The sequence below is a fragment of the Lynx rufus genome, unplaced genomic scaffold (genome assembly GCF_022079265.1).
Source record: "Lynx rufus isolate CCGP_SWC_20201006 ecotype Redwood Valley unplaced genomic scaffold, mLynRuf1.p SCAF_11, whole genome shotgun sequence".
In the NCBI taxonomy this organism is placed as follows: Eukaryota; Metazoa; Chordata; class Mammalia; order Carnivora; family Felidae; genus Lynx; species Lynx rufus.
In genome coordinates this window covers 68,000,766-68,024,668 of record NW_025814825.1, presented here as the reverse complement: position 1 = coordinate 68,024,668, position 23,903 = coordinate 68,000,766, and the positions used below count along the sequence as shown (strand labels likewise).

The 23,903-nt window shown below is 61.2% G+C and overlaps 1 protein-coding gene across 1 annotated transcript in view; it reads right to left on the bottom strand.

Moving 5' to 3' along the window:
• Nucleotides 1-23,903, bottom strand: part of JAKMIP3 (Janus kinase and microtubule interacting protein 3) — a 119,357-nt gene that overhangs the window by 33,856 nt on the left and 61,598 nt on the right. The window contains 13 exon segments of the mRNA XM_047073636.1: nt 526-579; nt 659-757; nt 1,783-1,881; nt 4,363-4,425; nt 6,003-6,086; nt 7,840-7,968; nt 8,808-8,936; nt 10,681-10,740; nt 11,524-11,559; nt 13,990-14,121; nt 14,908-15,054; nt 15,596-15,715; nt 17,123-17,338. Coding sequence (XP_046929592.1) covers nt 526-579; nt 659-757; nt 1,783-1,881; nt 4,363-4,425; nt 6,003-6,086; nt 7,840-7,968; nt 8,808-8,936; nt 10,681-10,740; nt 11,524-11,559; nt 13,990-14,121; nt 14,908-15,054; nt 15,596-15,715; nt 17,123-17,338 — 1,368 coding nt within the window.

Sequence of the window (23,903 nt, the reverse complement as noted above, 5' to 3'; positions counted from 1 at the left end):
GGAGGGTGGGATGAAGGGGTACAGTCACTCAGTAATTAGTATTCTTCCAGGAGTTTGCCGTAGAAATTGAAACTGTCTCCTTAATAAGATTTGCAGATTATAAACGGTGCCTGCCCCTCTCCCAAAACCAAGGAGATGGGAACCCCTAAGAGTCTGGGCTATCTAAGGTACAGGAAGGAGCTGCAGAGTATCAGGGGTATGGAGAGGATTCCAGAAACTGAGAAAACACTAGCCAGAAGCACCACTGCCGGAGGGGACGGTGTGCAGGCGGAGGCCCCCCCCACCCAGCAGAGCACAGCGCCGAGCTCCGTGTCTCTGGCTGCTAGGCACCACCCGGCCGGACGCGGGGACAACATGAGAAAGGGGCCGCCCCAAGCGCTATGGCCGCAGGGAGGGTGCGGGCGGGCAGGGCAGCTGTGGCAGGTTCACGGCGGGACTCACGGGGCCCCTGACCCCGGGGGGCTGATGGGGGTGGTGGCTCGCATGAGGAGGCATGCACAAGTCAGGAGAGCGACATACACTTACGGCGTTATCCCCCAGGATGTCCAGCTGCTTCATCAGCTCCGCGACCAGGATGTCCTAGAAAGACAGACGGGCTGGGGTGAGCGCCAGCCGGGTGGGCAGCACGGGGCGCAGGGAGGGGGGGTGGGGGGCTTACCGTCACGCCTTCCGCTTCGCAGTAGGCCTGGAGCGGGCTCTTCCCTTCCGCGAACGGGGTGTGGTGGAGGTTGATGGCGGGCGACTTCCTCTCCCTTTCCTAGGACAGAAAGCGGGAGGCTGGCGCGGAGCTGTGCTGGGGACCCGCAAATAGGGTCCACGTTTGTGAAACGAAGCCCCAAGGGCGGCAGGCGGCCCCTGTGCAGACAGACGCTGGCGGAGAAGGGAGCTCCCGGCCCAGACAGGCCCTGGGGATCCGGCTCAGCTCCCTGCTCCCCGGTCACCACCCCCGCTGCCGACCTGCCGTCCGCCGTGAACTCCAGGGCTGTCGGGAGCCTCAAGGAGCGGGTCCTCCACAGGCCGACCACAGCGAGACCCTGGGGACCCCCACCTTCTCACAGTATCGTACGAAGTGTGGTCGCTCCCACCAGCAAGGGTCATGCCCTCGTTGTCACCAAAGGTCCCAATGGTGACCAGGACCGAGAAGGGGGCCCCCAAGGGGTGTGTAGGCGGCCAGCAGGGCAAACACCAGTCCAGATCACTTCCTCATGCCTCACAGGGGGACCGTGCCCCCAGCTGCCCTCACAGGGAGCAGTGACAGTGGCAGGTGAAGGCAGAAATGTGGCCGTCCACGCGTGGCTGGCCCTTTCCCCGAGGGAGCCTTGCTCCGCTCCCTCCGCTGCAGGAGGCCAGGGTCATGGCAGAGGACAGACAAAGGGCGCCTGGTCACCGTGTGGCACCCAGCTGCCTGCACTCAGGGGCTTAAATGAGCAAGAAGGAAACGTCGGCCGGGCTGACCACTGTGGTCAGGCGTGTGGCCCCCACAGCACAACGAGGCACAGCCATGATTGTCCAGCCCCCACGGGTCTAGAAGCAGACACTCATGTTTCATTCTTTCGGGGTACATTTTGTCCTTGTTTCCTCCATGGTTCCCCACGCAGAGAGAAGCCCCCTTTCCGGCCCTCCCTCTTGGGGTCATGAACAAAAGCTCAGGTCAGGAAGGCCAAGTGACCGGCCAACAGGCCTCCCTCCGTCCACGGCTGGTGGCCTGTGCCCCTTGTGCCCACCCCGGCTCCACAGGCTGGTGGCCGGTGCCCTGACGCCTGCGCCCGCCCTGAGACACACCTCCAGCTCCAGGATCCGGAACTCTAGCAGCTCGTTCTGGTCTCTTGCATCCTGGACCTCGTGTCTTAACCGACCCTCTTCCGTCTCCATTTGCTTGATCTGTAAGATAAAAGGCAGATGAGACGCCTGAGGTCACAGGTCAACTCCCCAGCTGTCCTGACAGCTGCTGGCTCTCTGTGGGGACAGCCGACCCACCCCAGTGCCCAGAGCCCTCACTCCAGCTGGAGTCCATGTGGGTCCATCCTAGTGAGACAGGGTTGAGTCTCCAGCCGTTGGTTAATCAGGATGGGGGGACGCAGGGCCAGATCAGGGGGCGAGGAGCCCCGAGAGCCCGGAGCTCGGCCTAGCCATCTGAGCAGAGATGGGGAAGGGAAGGGACCCATCAAGGGAAGAGACGGTAAGATGTCCCTGTATGACAGTGCTCCTTAGAGCCCAGGCTGGCCCAGAAGCAATGGAAGGCCATGAGCCATCGCTGCCTGACCCCCTCCACAGCGAACTTTACTAATTAGGAGGTTGTTTAAACAGAATCAGAAACACGCACGGCCCATGCCCTCCCAAGGGTGAGTGCCACGCATCCTGGGGCACTCGGCCTTGTGAACACAGGAGAGGATGTTCCAGAAGGGTGTCCGCTGCGGGCAGGGGACTCAGCCCATCTCCCGAACTGAGTTTGGGGAACTGAATGCCCTGCTGGGATGCTCGGGAGTGGGTGGAGAGATGGTTCCAGGGGTTCAGCACCCAGCAAGGGAGGCGTGCATTCAGGGGCAGGGCCTTATCACAGTGCATGTGTCACAGCTGAGGCCGTGGGGGAGCACCCACAGGCCAAGAATGTGACCCCACGTCCGTGGTAGCCAGAGAAAAGTACAGGTTTGAAGTGTGCACAGTGTTTGCACATGGACATTGTGCATGTGTGTGTTTAAATGTGCACGTGTATGTATTGCATGCATGTGAGTGTGTCAGTATGTAAGAAGTGCTTAAATGTATGCATACAAATGTGTGTGCACAGAAACATATATGAGAAGAGTGAGTACAGGAGTACAATGAGCATGTATGTGTGCACACAAGCACGTAGGTATTTTTGTGCACACACAAGCATTTACGTGTGCGCAAGTGTTATGTGTACGAGGGAGTATTTAAGTGTGCACAGTGGTTAAATGTGCTCATGGGTGTGTATGCAAGAACATTTAAGTGTGCACGTGTGTTTGCATGCACATGAGTGAGTGTGCACGTGCATGTTTAAGGGCACACAAGATTTTAGAGTGCACGTGAACGTTATGTGTGCACACAAGCATTTCCATGCACACACGTGTTTACGTGTGCAGGTGAGCACCAGAGAAGGTGAGCACAGCTGTCCTGATCTAAGATACAAGCGGGAAGCACGTAGGTGTCACTCGCTGTTCAAGACATAATACCCAAAGCCCCGCGTGGGACTGACGGCTTCAGGCGGGGCGGGCGACTGAACTGGGACCCACGGCCTTGGTTTGGGGGCTGCTGGTCTGTGGGAAGCACCGTCGAGGAGGTGGCCCTGAGGCTCGTGAGGACACCCTAGTCTGGCTCTTCTCGGTAAGGGCGGTGGATGCCATGGAAAGTCCTTGGCCCAGGGCGAGGGCTGTGGCTGGGAGGGACGGGCCACAACGGCACCGTCACGTAGGCATGACAATGGCGGGGCTGCGGGAGCCAACTGTAAGCCCCGATGGCCTTTCTGCCTCTGAACATGTAGCTCCGGCTCCCACCCCGTTCCGAGCCACCTGCTACAGCACTCTGGGCCCTACCCACTGGGGACGGTCCCCAGCTGTCCAGGTGTCATCTGACGAACCATGTACAGTCCTCGGCCTTTAGTGCTGTGGGTCCCTCCCTGAACCGGCCCTAAGAACGGGCTGGATCAGAGAGGTGGTGATGTAGGCGGAGGTGCCCACGAACGGACGTCTCACGTCCAGGGACAAGGGGAAGCCAGGCAGCTCCTGGGAGGAGCTCAGGCCACTAACAGGCACTGGCCAGCTGTGCACCGTGTTTCCCGACCGGTCACATAAAGTCTTCCAGCCAAAAAGCCCCAGTCTGGGGGCAGGGTGACAGGGACGACAGCATTTTGGAGCCTCCTGTTAGCCACAGCCAGGAGAGCCCATGGCCACGGCCACAGCCACTGCCAGGGAAGCTTTGGTCACGTCACACGCCCTCACAGTTGCGCGGTGGTGACAGAAACTGAAGCCCAGCTCCCGGGGACCCTCAAAGGACCTCTTCCCGGAATACAGTGTCCTGGCTCAACAAGGCTTCTGAATGGGGTGACTCCAGTGGTTTTGAAAGGACACCTCTTCCACAGAGCCTGCCTGGCCCTCGCCAACCACAGAGCCCATCCGTGGGACAAAACAGGAGCCCAGACGCAGCTCTAGACGCACGGCTCACCGTCTCCAGGAGGCGGAGGGGGCGGCCTCCCGGGAGTGAGCCGCCAGCAGGCCCGGCGAGGGGGCGGCCACGGAGGCTCTGCCGAGCGACCCCCCCGCCCCCCACCCCCGCCCAGCAGCACTGGCCGCACACGCCCGGGAGCACAGGGGAGGCGGCCAGAGGGCCGGACGGCCACAGACATACCTTCTCCACGAGCTCTTGGTTCCTTCGATACAAAGCTTGCTTCTCTTCAATCCACTTCATGTCCTTGGACGCAGAATCGAATTGGAGAAACAGATTCGCCACAGGGTTAATCTCCAAGTCAGCATTTAAATCACAATTCAGCAGAACAGAGGATCCGACCAAAGGACTCAACACCCAGCTTCTGACATGACCACCCGGGACGGCTCACTCGCACAGCTAATGAACACCTCTGAGTTCACCCTGTATCTCCTGGGAGGGGCCCGGACAGAGCAGACGGGGGCAGCCCCGCTTCAGGCGGACCCCTCGCGCCCCCACGTGGACAGCGCTCCCGGCCAGGCACCAGCGGCACGTGGTACCACGTGGACGTCACGGGTCCGGGGACCCTGACTGGAGCCGGCGGGAGCCAGGTTCCCTCGACGGGGTGGGAGGGGGGCGCCCGGTCCATCTCACTCTCGGACACTCAGACGGAGGCATTTGTGCAACAGCGAGAGATGTGTGTGGCCGCCCTGCGGACCCCGCCCCAGGGTCAGGCCCTGGGGGAAGCACAGGGTCTCCAGCGTGCCCCCTGCCCCCTGCCTCCACAGCGTTTCCAGTCAGGTGTCAGGAGGAAGGCCTATTGCCCCAGCTTCTTCCCAGCAAAGTCATCTTTGAAGCTTGAAAGATTCATCTCAGCAGATGAAAGGCAGCGTTGTCTTTTCTCCTTCTCCTTCTCCCTCTTCTCCTTCTTTTTCTTCTTCTTCTCCTTCTCCTTCTTCTTCTTCTTCCTCCCCCTCCTCCTCCTCCCCCCTCCCCTTCCTCCTGTCCCTCCCTCTCCTCCTCCTCCTCCTCGTGTCCCAGCTACCACCACTGCTCCTATCCAGCATGGCGTGGGGCCCAGGGATCTCACTCTCGAAGTCCAGGCAGGGTCCGTGAGGACTGTGCGCAGCTCAGCTCCAGAACGCCGTTCCTGCAGCCCAAGTGTGCCGTGGCCGCGGGCGGAGATGTGGTGGCCGTGGTGGGGCGCGAGCCAGTCTGGCGCTGAAGCCTGGCCACGTGCTCAGGCAGGGGCGCTCACAGTGTGGCCCCGGTGTCACTCAGGCCCTCCTCTTGCCCGGCCGGCCGTCCACCCGGCAGTTGACACGTCGAAGACCGCCGTGGGTCTGCACGGGGCTCGGTGCTGGGCCAGGCGCCTCCCAGGCAGACCCTCCCAGCCCTACGTGGACGTCGTCCAGCCGCATCGTGGCTCCACCTGGAGCTGCGCCATCCAGCAGGTCACAGGCCCGTGGCCAGGGCGGGACGATGCCCTCCCGCGGGGTTCGAAGAGCCCCGAGGTGGTGAGGGAGGGAGTGACAATCTCCAGGGGCCTGAAATCCTGGCCCCGAGCTGGGGGAGAGACGGGGCCCACCCAGACCAAGCCCAGAGAGGCCACGCACTCTCGGCCGGGCACGTGCCCGCCCCGTCAAGGCTGCTGTCTCCTTCCTCTGGATACAGATTTCTTCCAGTTTTCACATTTTTGATTGAGGTATGAGTCTTCAGTGCGCAGCCAATAACTTTCACCCGCATGCACGCACACGGGCCGCCTCCCTCCCCAGGAGTCCGTGCCCCTCAGGCTCCCTCCGACCCCCTGGAGCCCCCCAGGGACCCGGGCTCCGCACACCCACCTGTCCCTGCTCAGCCAGGGTCTGCTCGAGATCCTCTATCCGCGTCTGGGCCCTCTGCACCTCTGCTTGGAGCTGCTCACGGGTCTGTAGGACGGGAGGAGACATACATCCAACTTTCTCTAAAAGCCAGGACATACCCACAGGGACAGAGACTCTCAGCGACCTTCTGCCTTCTGCCTCCGCCACCTCTGCTACCGGAGAGGAGGCCGTTCTCCCCTTTGCAAGGAGTGCTCAGCACGGAGGAAAGAACTCTGAGGCTGGTTTGAAGCAGGCGACCTCACTTTGACCACAGGGACGGCCTGCAGACTGGCTCTGAGAGCGTGCTGGCGGAAGGAAGTCTGTTCACAGGATGGAACAGCTGATGGGCGTGGCCGGGTGCGGCCCAGGGGGGCTGGTTCCAGTCTCGAGGGCGACAGTGAGGACACTGGCAGGGCTTGGCCATCTGCCCAGCAGGGACCAGACGCCCTTCCCTTCCCTTCCCGCACAGGCGCCCTCTGCCGGTCCTGGCTTCACCTGGATTCTGCTTGCTGACTTCACTTTCTCCCCCCAGGGCCCCCTGTGGAAGCCCACCCTCACTGCCCTGGTGCGTGCAAGGCCCCCAAGGGTCCAAACTGCCCTCCTGGGAGTTCATGTGCACTCGTGAGGTCCAAGCTATAGGGCACTCCATTCTTCTGGTGCTCCTGCTCCCCGGGGAACAGCCTCCAGGGCAGATGAGGGCACAGGGTCAGGGGTCCCTCAGCTTGGGGAGGGCAGGGTATCCCCTGGCCGGGCCCTGGGTGCCTCTCCTCATGACATCGGTGGACCCGGCTCTCCCTCCCCCGTCCCCTCCCCTGGCCTCTGCTCTCCATCCGCAGAGATGAAAGGGAAGCTGGCCGGGGTCCTAGCTAGTCCCCACCCGATTCCCTGGAGGCCCAGGGGCTCTCCAGGCAGCCAGGACACATACGGTCTAGGGGAGGGGACCCCGCTGACACTGTGCCCTGGTTCGAAGACGTCCGTGCTCAGCCGGCCAGCCAGAGTTGCAGAAATGGCCAAGTGGTGTTGTCCCGTGCGGCTGGGAACAGAGCTGGCCCCCAGGCCCCACAGCAGCAGGGCGAAGACCCTTCGGTCCACAGGGACGAAGTTTATCTCTCTATGCTGGGCACGCCCTCTGAGCCCCGGCAGAGCAGGCCACGCATCAGGGACGGGGGTAAAGGCGGTTTGGGGGAGGGCGGCAGGACACAGCCCCCCACCACGGCCTCCCCTGGCGGCCGGCAAGGGCACCTGCCTTTGGCGGATGGACCATGAGTACCTGACCCAGGGTCCAGGGAAGCAGGGGCAGGAGGGGACACTACCTGCTCCCGGCTGGGCCTGCCTGGCGAGGCTCAGGGGAAAGGGGGGCACGGCATCCGAGCTCAGCGTTTACCGGACAAACAAATAATCTTGGCTTCTTTCAAGAACCGAGCTGCGATGCCGGGCCTCCTCCGGCTCTGGGCCTCAGTTATGGGGAGGTCCCAGGAGCGCCACCAGCAGGTTGGCCAGGAAGCCGACTTTACCTTGTCCGCCAACTGCAGTGCCCAGAGGGACAAACCTGGCTCTCCGGGGGGGCCACCGCTCACACCTGTGCCCGGGGCTGCCCTGGGGTCCCACCCGCGGCCGGCCAACGGCCGGCGCCACTTCCCAAACACGGGCTCCCGACGGCCTCGGCGAGCATCGCCGGGCCCGACAATAACCGCGGGACGTGGGAGAGGGCTTGGCCCGGAAGGCGAAGCGATGCCAGTGTCCCTGCCAAGGCCGGGGGGTCAAGCGGGGAGGAGCCCCGGCGGGAGCCGGAACGTCGTGGAGTAGAAGTCAGTTAGACCTTAACTTCTCGCTCTGCGTCCAGCGTCCCTCCGACCTGCTCCTGCAGCAAGGCGTAGGCTCGCTGCAGGGCCTGGTACTCCATGGTCAGCTGCCGGAACCTCAGCTCCGTCTCCTCCTTGGCCACGCCCTGGGGAGGTGCACGGAGACACGCTGTTACCCGGGGCCCCGGGGAGGTGAGCCGGGAGCCCCCAGGGACAAAGGCCCAGCGGGCTGCGCTGAGGCCAGGGTGAGCCTCAGGGGCCGGGAGCCCGGCCAGGGCCTCAGCTGGGGCCCCCCTGCGGGCCAGGTGAGCGCTGGGCCCGAGAAGGCGGTTCCTCCCCACCCCACCGCACAGCTCAGGCTCCCTTCCCACGGCCATCCCCACATGCCTTGCGGCCAGCAGACCCCGAAGTGTTTGCTGCTCCAAGGAGAACACCCCGGTCTGCTGTGGGAGGGTGGCTGTGTCTGAGAGTGACCGGAGCCCGGCCCCTGCTCCTCATCCCCGGGTCCAGTGGCAGCACTGGGCTACCATGGCTTAGGTCTCTACGTGGGTCGGTGGCCATGGGGCCACCTGCCCGGATCTGCCAGGGGAGGCCTGGCTCATGGCCCGAGTGCCCCTGGACAGGTCCGTGGACCGCCTGCCACTACACTACGTGTCCTTCAGCCACAGGGGCCGGGCGGGTCAGACCAAACCCAGCACGGGCTTCCTGCGACATGAGGGGGCTCAGATGTCTGCTTGCGTATGAGGGCGGTTCCTTCCGGAAGGGGGGTTGGGCAGGACGGGCTGGCTGGGCTTTTATCAAAGACAGGGCTGCTCCTCATTGTTTTGTTGCCTTGATGTACGTCTCGGCGTGGCCCGGACCCCCAGGGCAGCCTGCGAGAGGCAGGGGTGCAGGCAGCCAGGGAGAGGCACGTGGCCCTCCTCGCCAGGTCCCTGGACCCCCGGAGCCCCGCCCCGGCCCGTGCAGAGGCCCCGTGGGACGCTACCTCATCCAGGTCATCGTCGGGGGTGCACGGGGTCTGGTCCGTCCTGTCCGTTTGGTAAGAGACAGAGGAGCCATCAGATTCCAGGGAAGCCTCTTCGTCGTATCCAAAGAACGTCTCCACCACAACCGGCTTCTGACCAAGAGGGACCGGGTTAATCCACACACGGACCCATGTGCCCTCCCCACCCCATGTCCACTCTATCCAAGTCCCTCCTGCCAGTGTCCCCGACTCTCTCCCAGATACAGGCCCAGACGGTCCCAGGAGTCCCCAGGGACTCCTTCTGCTGAGTCCCCAATGGGGCCCTTCCCGGTCAGGCTCATGAGGGTCACCGGTCACTAAGGCTGGAGGGCGCCGTGGCCGATGCTCCCTGCCTTCACCATCCCGTCCTCGGCTGCTGAACCTGTCCTGCACGTTGAGGGCTCCTGGCCTTTATCCCAGTTGCCCGGATTCTCCCCACTCCTGCCTCACGGAAGCCCGGGGAGCAGGGGGGCCCGGTGGAGGGCAGCAGGTCCACTCTTACCACTGCACTGCCGGGCTCCCGGGCCTCTAGAAAATCTCTAAATACTCTGCCATAATCCCAAAGATAGAGACCCCCAAACCCTCTCCCTCCTCCCGTGGGCCTTTCTGGGGGCCAGAGAAGCCAGCATTTGTGCCTAAGGAATATCTCACAGCCTGTGTGAGGAACGACCACTGAGCATTCAAAAGCCAAACGAGAAAACACTCATTTTGCAGAAAGCAGCACACAAGTTACTGTTCCTTGAGGCTATCTCCTGAGTCTCCTTTTTTAAAATTAATTAGTTAATTTATTTGTTTTTGAGACAGAGTGAGCACAAGTGAGGGAGGGGCAGAGAGAGAGAGGGAGACACAGACTCAGAAGCAGGTTCCAGGCTCTGAGCTGTCAGCACAGAGCCTGACGCGGGGCTCGAACTCACAGACCATGAGATCATGACCTGAGCCAAAGTCGGACGCTCGACCCACTGAGCCCCCCAGGTGCCCCCTCTCCTGAATCTCCTCTAATAAAAAGCACACATTTGTTGAAAAGGATTGTGCTTCCAATTCCCTACCGGCGCAGGCATGCCTGGGAGGGACCTGTGTGGGGCCAGCAGACGGGTGCTGCAGCCTGCAGTGCTGGCCGGGGACCATGTGGTGACGAGGCAGGCCTGTGGACTCCAGCGCAAGAGGGAACTCTAACTCCGAGCTGGCAGAGGAAGGTCAGGGTCCAAGGCTAGCCCCTCCTCCTGGCCGTCAGAAATCATATCTTCTCTGGGAAAGTTAAAAGCAACAAGGTAGGATTTCTAAATTCAAAATTATAATCATTGTATTGATTTGTGTTCGTTTTGGTTATTGTACAGTAACGATTTTTAAAAACAATTGGGGCGCCTGGGTGGCTCAGTCGGTTAAGTGTGTGTGTGACTCTTAATTTCGGCTCAGGTCAAGATCTCATGATTTGTCAGTTCAAGCCCAGCATCAGGCTCTGCACTGACAATGTGGGGCCTGCGTGGAATTCTCTCTCTGCCCCTCCTCTGCTTGTGCTCTCTCTCTCTCAAAATAAATAAACTTAAAAAAAAAATAGAATTATTAGGGCACCTGCGTGACGCAACCTGATGAGCGTCTGACTCTCGGTTTCTGCTCAGGTCCTGATCCCAGGGTCGTGGGATCGAGCCCCGCATTGGGTTCCACTGCTTAAGATCCTCTCTTCCTCCGCCCCTCCCCTGCTCGTGCACTCTTTCTCTCAAAACAAATAAATAAACATTAATAAAAAGGAAATAATAAAATTATCTTCTTTTCACCTCCAGAGAGAAACTCACTCCTGTTAAGTGGCTTTTAAAAACACGCGTTTTGTGTGTGCACACGTCAGTGCTGTCTCCTTTACCTTGGGGAGTTTCGCCATTTTCTTTCTTTGCTTGCGAAATCTTAAAAGCTTATCTCGCTCCTGCAAAAACCAGTGGAAGAGATTTTCTGAGTGGTTGAGCAGCTCAGTTAATGTTCCCGCGCGGTCATCTGAACGGACTTGCAGAGTGCTTTCTGGATGGGCACGCTGAATGCTCATGAACACACGGCCCTGCTCAGGGAAGACCGTCACACTGCAGGCGCTGATGCCCTGTGGCTTCCGCCTGGGCTGAAGTGAGTGACGGCCCACGTTGGGGGGGCCCTCCCCCTCCCCCCACACCCTGCTCAGCGTGCAAAGCCGCCTTCAGAGTGTGCGGGGGGAGGGGGCGGGCTCTGAGCAGCACGCACACCGGAACCGGAACCGGAACCGGAACCGGCAGGGACGGTGGCCCAGCCCCGCTCCGCACTGTCTGAGCAGGTGTCTGGAAAACGGCAGCCCTGCACGGGTGGAGACAGATCCTGCAGAGACAAAAATCCCGTTTCTCCCCAGGGAGCTACACGGTGTTTCCGTGGCCCTGACCACGCGCCAGCCACACTTAGACTGCTGGACCACGCCGGCGGGGGAGAAACGCGTGGGGGTGCGGTGCCCCAGGGACGGCAAAGCTGGGTGCTGGCTCTTGCAGGCATCACCAAAGGCCATGTGGGGCACCTATCTGACCCTAATGGATGGGCTTCTCGGCCACTGCTGCAAAGCCTTTGGGCAGGTAGCGAGTGCTGTGTGGGCACAGCCACCTTTGTCTGGATTGGAAGGAGCCACCAGCACCAGGGGTCCCCGGGACAAGTGCCCTGGAAAATGGGCGTGGATGTAGGAGAGAGAATTACTTACCAGCACACTCTTCACGTAGCCGGCGGTTTCGAGGGTCTAGGGGGAGAACAGCATGTTAGAGAACTGGGGGCCCAGACCTGCTCCTGCGGGAGACCCCGAGCCTGCTGGCTGCCCCAAACCTCTACCGATTCCCACTGCCTGGAGAGGGAGCATGTGACTTGGCCCTCGCGGTCCTTTTTCCCTCCCAAGCTGACCTCCCAAGGGCACCGTGAACCTGCAGAAGTGCCCAGGGGCCCTCAGCTCAGGGCTGAGGTCCTGTCACCTTCCTTTCAGAAACTGAAGTACAATTGTAATTGACCAAGATTTCTTCCTTTTCCTATATTCCCCCATAGATTCTCATTATCGTGGGCATCGACGGTCACTGTGTGCTTGAATAAAGAGGTCAGCTCTCAGGCACGGCCAGAGAAGGCTGTGTTGGGGAGACGCCATCCTGCAGCCCGCAGTGGGCAACTTCCTGCTACTCTGGAAGCAACTTAAGTTGCTTGGGGCAACTGGCCTTGGGGCGCCTGGATGGCTCAGTCCATGGAGCATGGGACTCTTGATCTCAGGGTCTTGAGTTCAAACCCCACGATTGGCATAGAGCTTACTAAAAAAACCGGGAACAAAAAACAAACAAACAAACAAACAAACAAAAAACAACAAGCCAGGCCAGGCCAGCACTTCTGGGCCACAAGCCACACCAGCAAGAGACGATGCTGTCCCTTCGGATGCCCCTGGAGGTCACAGAATGACCAAGGCCACTTGCTCTGAACAGATCATTCAGATCAACAAGAAGCAGAAGGCCCCCAAGCAGGGTAATTGGAGGGGGTCTGATGCAGGACTATTTGCAAAACTGTGCTGGGGCTGTAGGGGCCACAGGGATAGGGCAGTGTAGAGGGCTGGATGGGCCCCCCTCCCCGGGAATGCCCAGAACCTGGCTCTGGACCTTATCTGGAATAGCGCCTTTGCAGGTGCGTTTGAGTCAGGGCTCTGGAGGTGAGACCATCCCGGATTAGGGTGGGCAGGTGTCCTCAGGAGAGAAGAGAACCGGAGGGACACAGAGAGCAGGCCCCGCGGAGACAGGCGGAGCTCAGAGAGAGGAGAGGTGGCGATGAACGGACCCCGCCCTGGCGCTCCCTGAAGCAGCGGGGCCCTGCCCGCACCTTGACTGGATTCTGGCCTTCAGACGGAGAAGCGAGCTAGCCCCCAGGTGTGCTGCTCTGTCCCGGGGTCCCAGGAGCTGACACTGCGGCATTGCTGCCTTTGAAACCCCGGGTCTAAAGCGAGGAGGGGACCACGCAGTTTTAGCGCTGGGGCCTGACAGCGGGGCCCCTAGGGAGGGCCGGGAGGACTCCCCTGCTGGGTTCCCCAATGCAAGGACCCGGTGGGCGGGGAGGGGCCGAGGGAGGAAGGAGGGGGAGGGGCCCAGGGAAAGAGGCGGGGCCTATGAGGACGGGCTGAGGGAGGAAGGAGGGGAGGGACCGAAGGGAGGAGGGGAAGGGTCGAGGAAAAGAGAAGGAGAGGGGCTGAGGAAGGAAGGAAGGAAAGGACGGAGGGAGAGAGGAGGGGCCTAGGGAGGAAAGAGGAGAGGGACCGAAGGGAGGAGGAGGGGAGGGGCCGACGGAGGGAGGAGGAGAACAGGGAAGGAGGAGGGGAGGGGCCCAAGGAAGGAGGAGAGGAAGTGCTCAGGGAAAGAGGAGGGGCCGAGGGAAGGAGGGGAGGGACCTACGGAGAGAGGCAGGGCCTAGGGAGCCGGGAGCGGAGGGACCGAAGGGAGGGGGGGAGGGGAGGGGCCGAGGGAGGAGGAGGGGAGGGGCCCAGGGAAAGAGGGGGCAGGGGCCCAGGGAAAGAGGAGGGGGCTAGGAGGACGGGAGGGGCCGAGGGAAGAAGGAAGGGAGGAGCCCAGGGAGAAAGGACGGGCCTAGGGAGACGGGAGGGGAGGGGCCGAGGAAGGGAGGAGAAGGACCTAGGGAAGGAGGAGAGGAGGGACCGAGGGTGGGGGGGAGGGGCCGAGGGAGGAGTGGAGGAGCCCAGGGGGAGAAGACGGGCCTAGGGAACGGAGGGATGTGATTGAGGGAGTAGAGGGGTGGGGCAGAGAGAAAAAGAAAGAGTGAAAGAGAGGGGCCAAGGGACACGGCAGGGGTGGAGGGGAGGGGCTGATAAGCTGGAGGGGCGGGGCAGAGGGAGGGGAGGGGAGGGCAGGGTCGAGGGGAGGGGCTGGAGGCGGCAGAGGTGGGGCCGAAGAAGATGAGAAGGGTGGGGCCCAGGGACGAGGGAGTGGAAAGGGCTTAGAGGTTGTGGGGGGGAAGGGGCGGAGAGGGAAAGGACGAGAAGGGAGAGGATGAGGCGAGGGGCGGAGGGATAAGGGGAGGGGCGGGACCCGAGGGGGATGGGGGCGGGGCCGAGGGCGATGGGGAGGGCGGAGGCTGGAGGGCGCAGGGGTGGCGCGGCGGGACGCGAGTGCCCCGCGGAGGGGACGCCGGGCACCTTAGAAAGCTCGTCTATGAGGTTCTGCTGCTCCACAATTTGAAGTTTCAAGAAGTCAACTTCTCTTTCGTCTTGACTTTGATCCAGGTCGTTTAAGGAGCTGGGCCTCCTTATGATCCCGGCTCTTTGTCTCTGCCAAGCCAAGCAGACCGCGGGGGTGGATGAGGGGTCGACCGGGCGACGGGGGAACGGGGTCTTCTTTGCCAGCGGGCACGCGCAGCCCGTCTGCTGGGGGGCAGGGGCCCCTCTGCTCGGGCCTCGGGGCAGCGGGCTGCAGGGCCCTGGGGACACGTGCGGGGCGAGTCTGCACCCCAGGACGCGGCGGCGTGAGCGGCCTGCCATCCCTCACCCGCCGCCTCTTCCCAGCTCAGCGCGGGAAGAAGGCATTTCTGCAGCCGGGTGCTGAGGACACCCCACTCCCGAACGTCGTACTGAGTAATTACTCTTTGGCTAAACTCTCGCCCGCGGCCTCTGGGGCCTTTGGGACGGAAGGGACGCAGGAGACACCCGCTAACCATCCCACACTCCGTGGATGTGCAGGAGTGAGCCTCCCCCAACGCGGGGTCTGCGGGGTGCTGCTCGGCCGACTCCTTCCCCTCCACGCAGGCCTTCTGGGACTCTCCCCATCTGTGCCCGAGAGTTTTCAGAGTGAGAACAGGCGCAGTCCAAGGTCCTCGTGTTACACCCCGGCAGCAGGCCTGCGGCTGGGGCCGGACTTGCTCAGTGACCTCCCTGCCGGGTTCCCCCAGGCGGCGCCCAGGACCGCTCCCCAGCAGTGCTCGGACCCTCCTCTCGCAGCCAGCAGGCCTGGGCCCGAAGGCCCGCGGGGATGTGTGAGCAGTGGGGCAGCTGGTCGCTAGCTGCTGGTGAGCTCTCGAGCAATCCCGCTGGCCTGACGGACCAGTCAGGGCCCCTTACCATTTCTATGTTCTCCTGCGTGACAAATTTTAGCTTGTTTTCTATCCGACGCAAAGTGTGGGACAGATCTTCATTCTTCCGAGTGAGACGCTTGTTTTTATCCAACAACGGTTTGTATTGACTCTCAGCTTCTCGTAAGCGCTTTAACTGAAAGACACGACACGATTTTAAGTGTGACATGGGACCAACAGTCCCTGAACAGAGTCGGCAAACCGACCAGAGTACGCTTTGGCCAACGGTCCCGGGCCAAGGCTCTATTTTGCCAATTAGAGCTGCAGTAAACTCCCCCGCCCGTGACCCCTCAGGGCTCTTGGAGAAGCTCACCCTCAGACACAATCACCTGGAAATTTCAGGGCCTGTTAGGACTAATCGTGATGGCTCCACCTAGGGGTGAGGACCTCATTCATCCCAGATGACACACAGGACTGAGGGTACTTTTGCTCAGTAATGAGAAACCGGGATCAACCAACCAGTGCCTGAGGCCCGCATCTGCCCCGCCCCCCCGCCCCCCCCCCCCCCCCCCCCGGTTTTGTTCATAAAGCTTTACTGGAATAGCCAAGAGGCCTTAGGCAAGCGCTGCCCTTGGAACTGTCGCTCCTCCTCTCCAAAAGGAATTTTGGAAGTGGGCGCCCCCTGCCCCTCACCCACACCGCAGCCGTAGACCCGCAGGGCCCAGACCCCGACTCACCAGCTCATTCCTTTCTTCCGACAGCAAGGCATTTCGGTCCTCCAGCTTCCGAATGATCGCGCTCAGCTCTGCAATTTTAAGTTGGAAGCGCCGAGCGTCCTTTTCATCCAACTGCTGTTCCTAAAACAAAAATCAACTGCAAATAACTGTTCACAGACACAGACGTGAAAACCTCTGCAATCCCAACACACCACGGAAAACAAAGCGGTTCCGCGTCATGAGCGCCCGTGACTCCAAATGGCGGGTGGGCGGGTACGGACCGACCCCCGGGGCAGGTGACTGCTGGCTCCACCGCCGGGGGCACCGCAAGCCGCGCAATGGGGACAGAAGGAAAGAGCAGAAATGTCCAGGGGCGTGCAGAGGTGTAAGGCAGGCAAGGGCGTGCAAATGCAGGCACCACAGACGGGGCTGCTCCGGGCCGCGCTGGGGGCTGCTGGCCACGGCTCAGGGCGGGGGTCCGCCCTGCGCCTGTTTCCCTCGCAATGTGACCTGAGCACAGGAAAAGAAGTTCAACTGAAGGCTTGCAAAGGGCGGTTTCCCAGGAAGTGTGCTCCCTCACACGGAGGTTCTAAAAGGTCACTTTTGAAACGTCTGGAACCTCATTCAAAAATCAGTGAAAACGTTTTGATCCAGTTTCAAAATCTCTCTGGAGCTGACTGCAATCTATCGAGTGCCAGAGCAGGATTTAATTCAGCCATTTATAATAAGATTATAAAAAATCATTTTCTATTCTTGAAATGTCGCTGTCCTCGGGCTGGCTCAGCTCAAACCTTTTGTCCTCGGAGCAAACAAATGCATGTCCAGGAAGGACTGAGGAAGGGTTCCTCATTCAGCAGGTGCAGGAGAGGCTAGGGAGCAGGCCCAGCAGGACCCGCATTGAGGGTCCATGGAATTTAGATTCCCCACCCCCCCCCCCATCCCAGATTTCCCAGAACCACTCCAGAGGGCTCTGAATGAGGAGCAGTGATGACGAATGAATGATGTCACGGCCCTGCGGCTGCTGGCTGCCCCCACGCTGTCACAGCAGGCCGAAGAGCAGCAGAAAGGTGGCACGGTCACACAGAAAGCGGGTGAGGGGTGACTGGTGGGGATGTGGGCGAGTAAGGAGCCAGGAGCCCGTGCGCTCGGAGATGGCCTCATCCCGCTAGCCCGGGGCCGGAACCAGCACCAGCAAGCGAGGGCCCTGAGCCACCGGGGGATCCCGGCAGCTGCAGGTGGGCTCCAGCCGGAAGCCTGAAGCCTTGGGGGCCCACGGGGGGGTGATCAAGTGACGGCCAGTGCTGTGTCACGTTAGCAAGGGAGGAAGTCTGTTTGCCCTCCCAGCCGAGCCAGATAAGCCGAAGGGTCCGGGGTCTGGCTGGTGGGCTGCAGATATGGTCGGTCCCCGGGGCAGGAGGTTCTGGTTCTGGACTCTGGACCTAGGCTCTCAACTCCCTGCGGAGCTGCCAGAGCAGGGCCACATAGCTCCGTGCAGCGGTGTCTGTCTGTGACTCTGGATCACCAGGCAAAGCGTGGGGAGGTGCTTACAGGGCTTCCCGAGTGGTCTGAGGCGTCTCCTGCACCGCCTGCGTAAGGAAGTTCCCGCCTGGGGCTGCCCAGGTGCCGATCAGCCTCTTTGACCTGGGACAGCTGCTCATCTAAAGCCTCTTTTTGGAGCTGCAGTCTCTGAGCATGCCCGGCTTGAACCCCTAACTCTCTCTCCAGCACGAAGACTGCTCTGTCTTTAAATTTTATCTCCTCCATCTACAAGGAGAACAGAACACAATCACACAGGCAGGCAGAGTACAGATCTGCGGTTACCATAGAAACAGATGGAGCAGAGCTACGAACAAGCATCGGGAGGGTCCCCACGGCAGCAGCCCCGCCAGCGTCTCCCGGCTCTGAGACCGGAAGGGAGCAAAGCAGGTAGCCCTGGACCGAGAGCCCCACCGCTCGGGCCGCAGCAGGACTCCCCGGTCCCGGGGGGGGGGGGGGCTCTGCTCTGCTGGGTCAGTCCGAGCTCGTGCAACTGACACACACTCCTTCCTAGACTCCGTGCAGCCTCCCAGCCGCCCTGTGCAGCCCTCCCAGCCGCCCTGTGCTCTGGCAGGACCGCCTTCCTGGGTGCTGGCCTGCGGGGGCTCCTAGGCGGCCGCCGGGGGGCTGGCATTGTCTGGCAGGTCCACGAGGCCCCCTCCAGCTCCGTGTTGGGCATGGCAGGGGGATTCCCCGGGTTCCCTGAACCCCATCAGTAGGGGTTGTGAGCAGCAAGCTCCGTCTGCACACAGGCAGGCTGTGGACACGGGAAGCGGAGCTCCTCACGGCCTCTTTCCTCCCCTCTCTGAGGGGCACTAGGCCCAGAAGGGGCTGGAGCCCACACGCTTATCCTGCCTCCAGCCTCTCCTTGCTCCGAGGCGTGGACGGAAGCCCAGCTGCTGCCCCACTGTCTGCGGGCAAAGCTGCATTTGTAATTAATCTTGCTTTGAACCAAAGCTTGGAGGAGAGGGGTCTCTGGACAAGTAGGTTCCAGCCTGGAGAACAGGAGCCTCTGATCTGGCCAGCCCTCCCCACTGCCCCTAGAGCGCTCAGCCCCCCACGGCAGCCACCTGCCCCCGAGGCCCTCATCCGGGCTGCCAAAGGGCGGGAGGCGGGACAGACCCCACTGCTACCCATTCTTCAGACCCAGTTTGAAACATATTTTCAAAACAGAATAGGATAGGACCCCTCGATGCTTCACTTGCTGTTTTAGGCTAAATAAGCTAATAAATCAGCCATCTGCTGAAGTCAGCTTAGGAACAAAGCGATGAGATGTCTAATTAGCCCAGATCACAGCATTCACAGGCAAGCGATGAACTGAACAGAATAAAAGAAATCCTTAATTGCCAACTTCCCATTTACTCGGGCACACAGAAATGCGGAAAGAGGCAACACACTCAATTAGTGAAAACAAAGGGGCCAGGAAAATAAAATCATATTAATAAGCAGCTGTATTCTGGGTCTGACGTTTACACTCACACACGGATACTTTAGAAACCGTTTTTCTTTCATAGAAAACAAGAAGATAAGAGTCTCTACACAAAGATCCCACTTAAATGAGGTGTTTAAGCCGACGGTTTGGACCAAAACGCAGACCTCCCTGAGAAGTCACCCGTGCAGGTCACGTGCTGCAGCCAAGGGAGGGGGTCCCCCCACAAAGGGAATTCGAGGAAACGTGCGCTCGCAGAGGGGCACGATTTCACTTTTGAAAGGGGGGAAGTCACTTTACGGTCAGTGACTGTCTCCGTGGAACACGGGGTTCTGCACGTTCTGCGCTCAGTCTCCGTTGGCAGGAGATGCCGAGGCCACCCCCTTCCACCCAGAAAGCCCAGTGGTGGAGGGGAGCCTGGGCGCTCGGTGCAGATGCCAGGTGAGACACAGAAAGAGCTTTGCCAGGTCGTGTGGGGCCCGCCCCTCACTTCTAGGAGCAGTTTCCGACTTGGGGCACGTACTCAAATACAACACCCAGCCAGGCCAGGGAAGCAGGGGTGGGCGGTGCAGGAGGTGGGGGGCTGCACCCCTCCTCCCCCTGAGGCACCCCCTCACCCTCACCCCCCCCCCACAGCCCCAGGAGCTCCCACACCTCCAACCCTCCACACCCCCACGCTGCCATCTCCCCTCACCCCTCCCCCTCCCCTTACCCCCAGGAGCTCCCCATGCCCAACCCTGCACTCCCTCTCTCCAAGTTACAGAAGGTGGATGGAAACCAGGGGAAGCCCTTGGGAGGGTGGGTCCCTGGGCAAGGGGTGTGCGGGAGGATGCTGAGGCCAGAAGGGCCTTGTGGAGGGTGGGGGGAGACCTGCACCGCCCGACGCCCCCTCCCCCCGCCCCCTGCAGGACAGAGCAGGCTCGGCTGGGATGCACAGAACCAGAACCTCCAGGTGGAGCCTGGGAGCCCGCATTTAAAAGCACGCCAGCTGACTGCGGGGCAGGCACGGTAGAGCCTCCGTCCCGCGGTGCCAAGCGCCAGCCCCAGCACCCTCGTGGCCGCTCCCACCTGGGAACCGCAGCGAGGGACCCTGAGGGGTGGCCTTCCGTCAGGACCCTCCCTGGCCTTGCACCTGCTCCAGGGAGGAACCCTCCTCACAGAGCAAAGAAGCCAGCGAAGGAACGTTCTTTGGCAGCGTCTGGCCCCGGCGGCTGGAATTCTCCGTCACCCACCTTGCCTAGGACCCAGCCGGGGGGCTGTGATGCAGTGTCGCCTCTGTGTTTGCAAACGTCCCCTCTGAAAGCTCACCCCTGCCCAGACCCTGCCAGGCTCCGCCAGAGTCGGCCTCTCGCACACTGCCGCCAGTCTGCGTCTCCGTGGGAACCAAGGCGAGCGAGCGGGCCCCTTCCCCCAGCGAGCAGCGCTCCAGGAGGACGTGGTCTCCTTTCACAGCGATCTTTTCTGGGGCTTGATCACTGCTCCAGACCCTGGGTGGGGAGGGGACGACGCCTCGCAGACTTCTGTGAGAAAGCCAGAATCGGTTTTTGCCTCTCCTTGTCTGGCTTTATGGAACTTCTAGTAACTGACTGAGCGTGTGAATGACTGACGTGTGACGTAGCTGCCTGTGCCAGACAGACATCCCTCCCGGGTTCAGTAGTCAAGGCCGCCCCGGGGGCCCAGCGCCTCACCCCCTCCCCGCCCAGCACAGCCCTGAACAAACTGACTCTGCCTTAGGGGGAAATGCGACCAGGATCCCGCCCCTCCCTGACCTGGCTGCTGCAGGGGCACTGTGGGACAGGAGTTGGCTCTAGCACCTTCTGAAGCTCCAGGCTCCTCTTCTGTGAGACCAAGGGGCCCCTGCAGGCCTGGGCCTCACCAGGGAGGTTCTCAACCCACAGTTACCTCCTGAAATCCACCTCCAGCCCCCCCTCCCCCCCTCCCCGGGCAATCTGATATGTGTCCCTGGAGCCACACCTCTGGTCCCTCGGGTGACAGGAGCAAGGTGAGGGCGTGGCTGAGTCCCGACCTCATGGTGTCTCCTACCCCTGGAGCTCCGTGTCCCAGCCCTGCCCTGGCTCTGTCTGCGGTGTGCTTGTAGTCACCCTGCCTGTGTCCTGGCTTCCCTCCAGGTGGCTTCTCTTTGACACCTCTGTGACCCCCATGGGGTGCCACGCCTCCAGCCAGGACTTAGGGTCTTCGGGTCAAGACAGGGACTTAACTGTCACAGACTCTGCTCTGCTCCAAGCCAAGCTGTAGCCCTGCCGCTGGGGCCCCATCACACCAGGGTGGCCCCAGGCCAGATGGCCACGGACAGCCACGGCCTCCCTTCAGCACCCAGAGCCACGTTCCAGAGGACACGAGGGCTGGAGGTGGGGCAAGGGGGCAGTGGCCAGGCCCGGGTGCCAGCGAGTGTGAGCAGGTAGCTGCAGGGGACCCCCTGGCTTTGGGGGTCGTCCTGGCCTTTACAAAGTGGCCACCGCCACTCGCTGAAATCCACTCCCTCCCAGCTCCCTCCCTCCCCCTGCCGGCCTGCCAGTGAGACCTGCCCCAGGGCTTGGGGGGGGGGGAGGGAGGGGAAACTCAGGCCCCAGGTTTGCCACCAGCAGAGTCCTCAGCAGAGCCCCCCTTGTTCAGGGCGTCTGCCACGCGTGGAACATCGTCACCATAGAACTCCGCGCGCGCTCCCGAGCGTCCTGGGCAAGGTGCCCGCGGCCGCAGCGCCCCGTCCCAGGACCGGCCTCGCTCAGCCGCCAGCCTGTCTGTCCGCGGACCTGTGCACGGCTCCCGGCCGCTCTCACGCACCCTGGTCCCAGCGCCAGCCCTGGGGCCGCACACCAGCCAGCGGTTTCTCCCGCGGGCCGGCGCTGCCTTGGGCACCGGTTGCCCCCTGGCCTTCTGGGGCCTCCACACCTGCATCCCAGGCCCTGAGAAGCGGTGCCACACCCCGGAACGGGCCGGGGCCGTAGCCAGAGCCACAGCAAACTCCACCTGACTGTTAAGGAAGTAGGATTGTCAAGGATCCTCACATGTGACAGCATCGGGGCCTTTCCACGGGGGCAGCCCTGAAAGATCCGGCCACCGTCGCCCTGGGCCGACACCACGAGCCTCTACACACCCAGAGCTGCGCTGTCCTGGGACTGGGGTCATGTCCTCCCTCCTTGCCAGGGCCCGGGAGGCTGCCGTCCTCCCCCTGGACCAAGGGGCCTGGCCGTGCACTGTGCGTCCGGGCTGGGCCCCACCTCTAGACAGCCCCCAGCTGGCCCGTCCCTCGAGCCAGGACCTTTCCCAGACCCACCCTGGTCTGCTGGGCACAGGCGCCTCGGGCCTCCACCCTCCACCTCTGTTCCACCCTCCTCCCAGCCCCACTGTGGGCGCCTTGTCCAAAAACGTCCCCAGGTCACCCGTTCCCAACCAAGGCTGCCCCCAACCCCCCAGGCTGGACACCACACTCGGCCGCACCCTTGCACCAGCCACACCAGCTCACGTTCATGTTGTACTTTGGACGTATCTGCACACCTGGGCCTGGGGGGGGGGGGTTCTCTGGGCCGTTTGATGACTGTGAGCGCGACATTCGCCCGAGAGACGGTGGGTGCTCCAAATGCTGCTGTCCACAGACACATGCACGGTTCCTGTCCCCAGGGCCGCAAGGGAGCTTTGCCAGGCAGGGACACAGATCTCTTCAGATCAAATCCTCATGTGAATTGGTGGCAACATTTTATTTGTTTCCTCATGAATAAATAAGTGGGATTTTTGCCATGGGTTCACTGTACCCTTTAACGGTTTGGGCATAAGCCCAACAAAAATCCCCGCGGGTTTTTTGTTTGTTTTTAATCTAGGGAAACTGATTTTGAGGTTTTTGTGGGAGTTTGAAAAACTCCCAAGAAGAGTCAAGTCTGTCTGGAAGAAGAACGAGGAGAGGAGACTCGCCCTCCAGACATCACCACGGTTACCAAGCTGGGTCAGCTCGCGCATGACGGGCTGGAGGGGTCAGAGGGGAGCCATCAGATGGCCCCTGCCCCGGCGGACACGCGCTGCCTGACAGAGGTGACCCTTACAACACGCATGCACACACACGCATGCACACAGACGCACACATGCACACACGTACACACACACGCACGTGCACCCACGCGCACACACGAACTTGGGGCAAGGACTTTCGCACAAAAGGCGAACCCTAAGGTTTCAAAAAGATAAAGCTTCGTGGCTTCAGAATAAAAGCATTTCTCAAACAAGACCCAACAAGCACGGGCCCCACAGGAAAGGACGCACAAGTTAGAAAACCTGGAAGCTTTAGATCAGGAGACGCTACCGCTCAGCGCATGGCCCGTGGGGAGAGGCGCTTGCTGCCTTAGAGTTTTCAGACCGGCTTGTCCACGCCTGCAGGAGAGCGGCCGGATTCCGACAGGCGCGGCTGCGACCTTTAAGTTAATTCGGGCAGAACTGGATCTTAGCAACACTGAGTTTCCTGAGCCTGGGCAGGAAGGTCTGTGTATCTACATCTCCCTCCGAGTTGTTCAGCTGTGTTTTGTGGTTTCGGGTGCAGGTCCCACACATCTTTTGTTAAACTTATTCCCACGTATTTTATTCTCTTTATGCCCTTGTGGGGGGACGTTCTTCAAACTTCATTCTGGACAGGTTGTCTGTCGAGCCCGAAAATACAACTGATCTTGGCACATTGATCTCGATCCTGAAAACCTGCTGAACTCTTTCAATGGTTCTAGTGGTTTTATGGTGAATCCCCTAGGGTTCCCTACGGTCACGGCACCTGCAAGAAAGATGTTTTAATTCTTCCTTTCCGGCCCCACGTCTTCAGTTTCATTCCTTGGCCTCATCGCCCTGACTCAACTTCCTCAGCAGGGGGGAAAAAAAACCAAAAGGTCAAGAGAAGTCCCCCTCGTGACACAGACTCTCTTCCGGTCCACCTTACAGCCAGCCCCACGAGGCCCCCTGGTGCTCAAGGGCGCCCTCCGGCGGGAAGGAGCACAAGAAGACGCTTTCAGAGCCGATTTTCATCACCACCTCAGAGAAATGAGGGGCCTTCCGTCTCCGAGGATGCGGGAAGGCTACGGAGAAGGAACGTGCTGGAGAATTCAGCGTATGGAGGCAGAAATAAAAGCCTGAGCAGGAAAGTTAGGACACGGGGTTGAGGACTTTCTGGGAGATCCCAGAAATCAGAGCCAACGCCAGGCCAGAGGGGAGAACGGGAAACCTGGGGCGCCAGCTCAAAGGCCCAGTGCCGTGCTGACGGGACGTCCGGAAGGAAGACGGTAGGGGAGACAATCACATGAGATTTCCCAAGCCAGTGACTGAGTTTCCAGTTAGAAAAGCTCCCGACCACGTGGTGTGGTGGGTGAACAAATA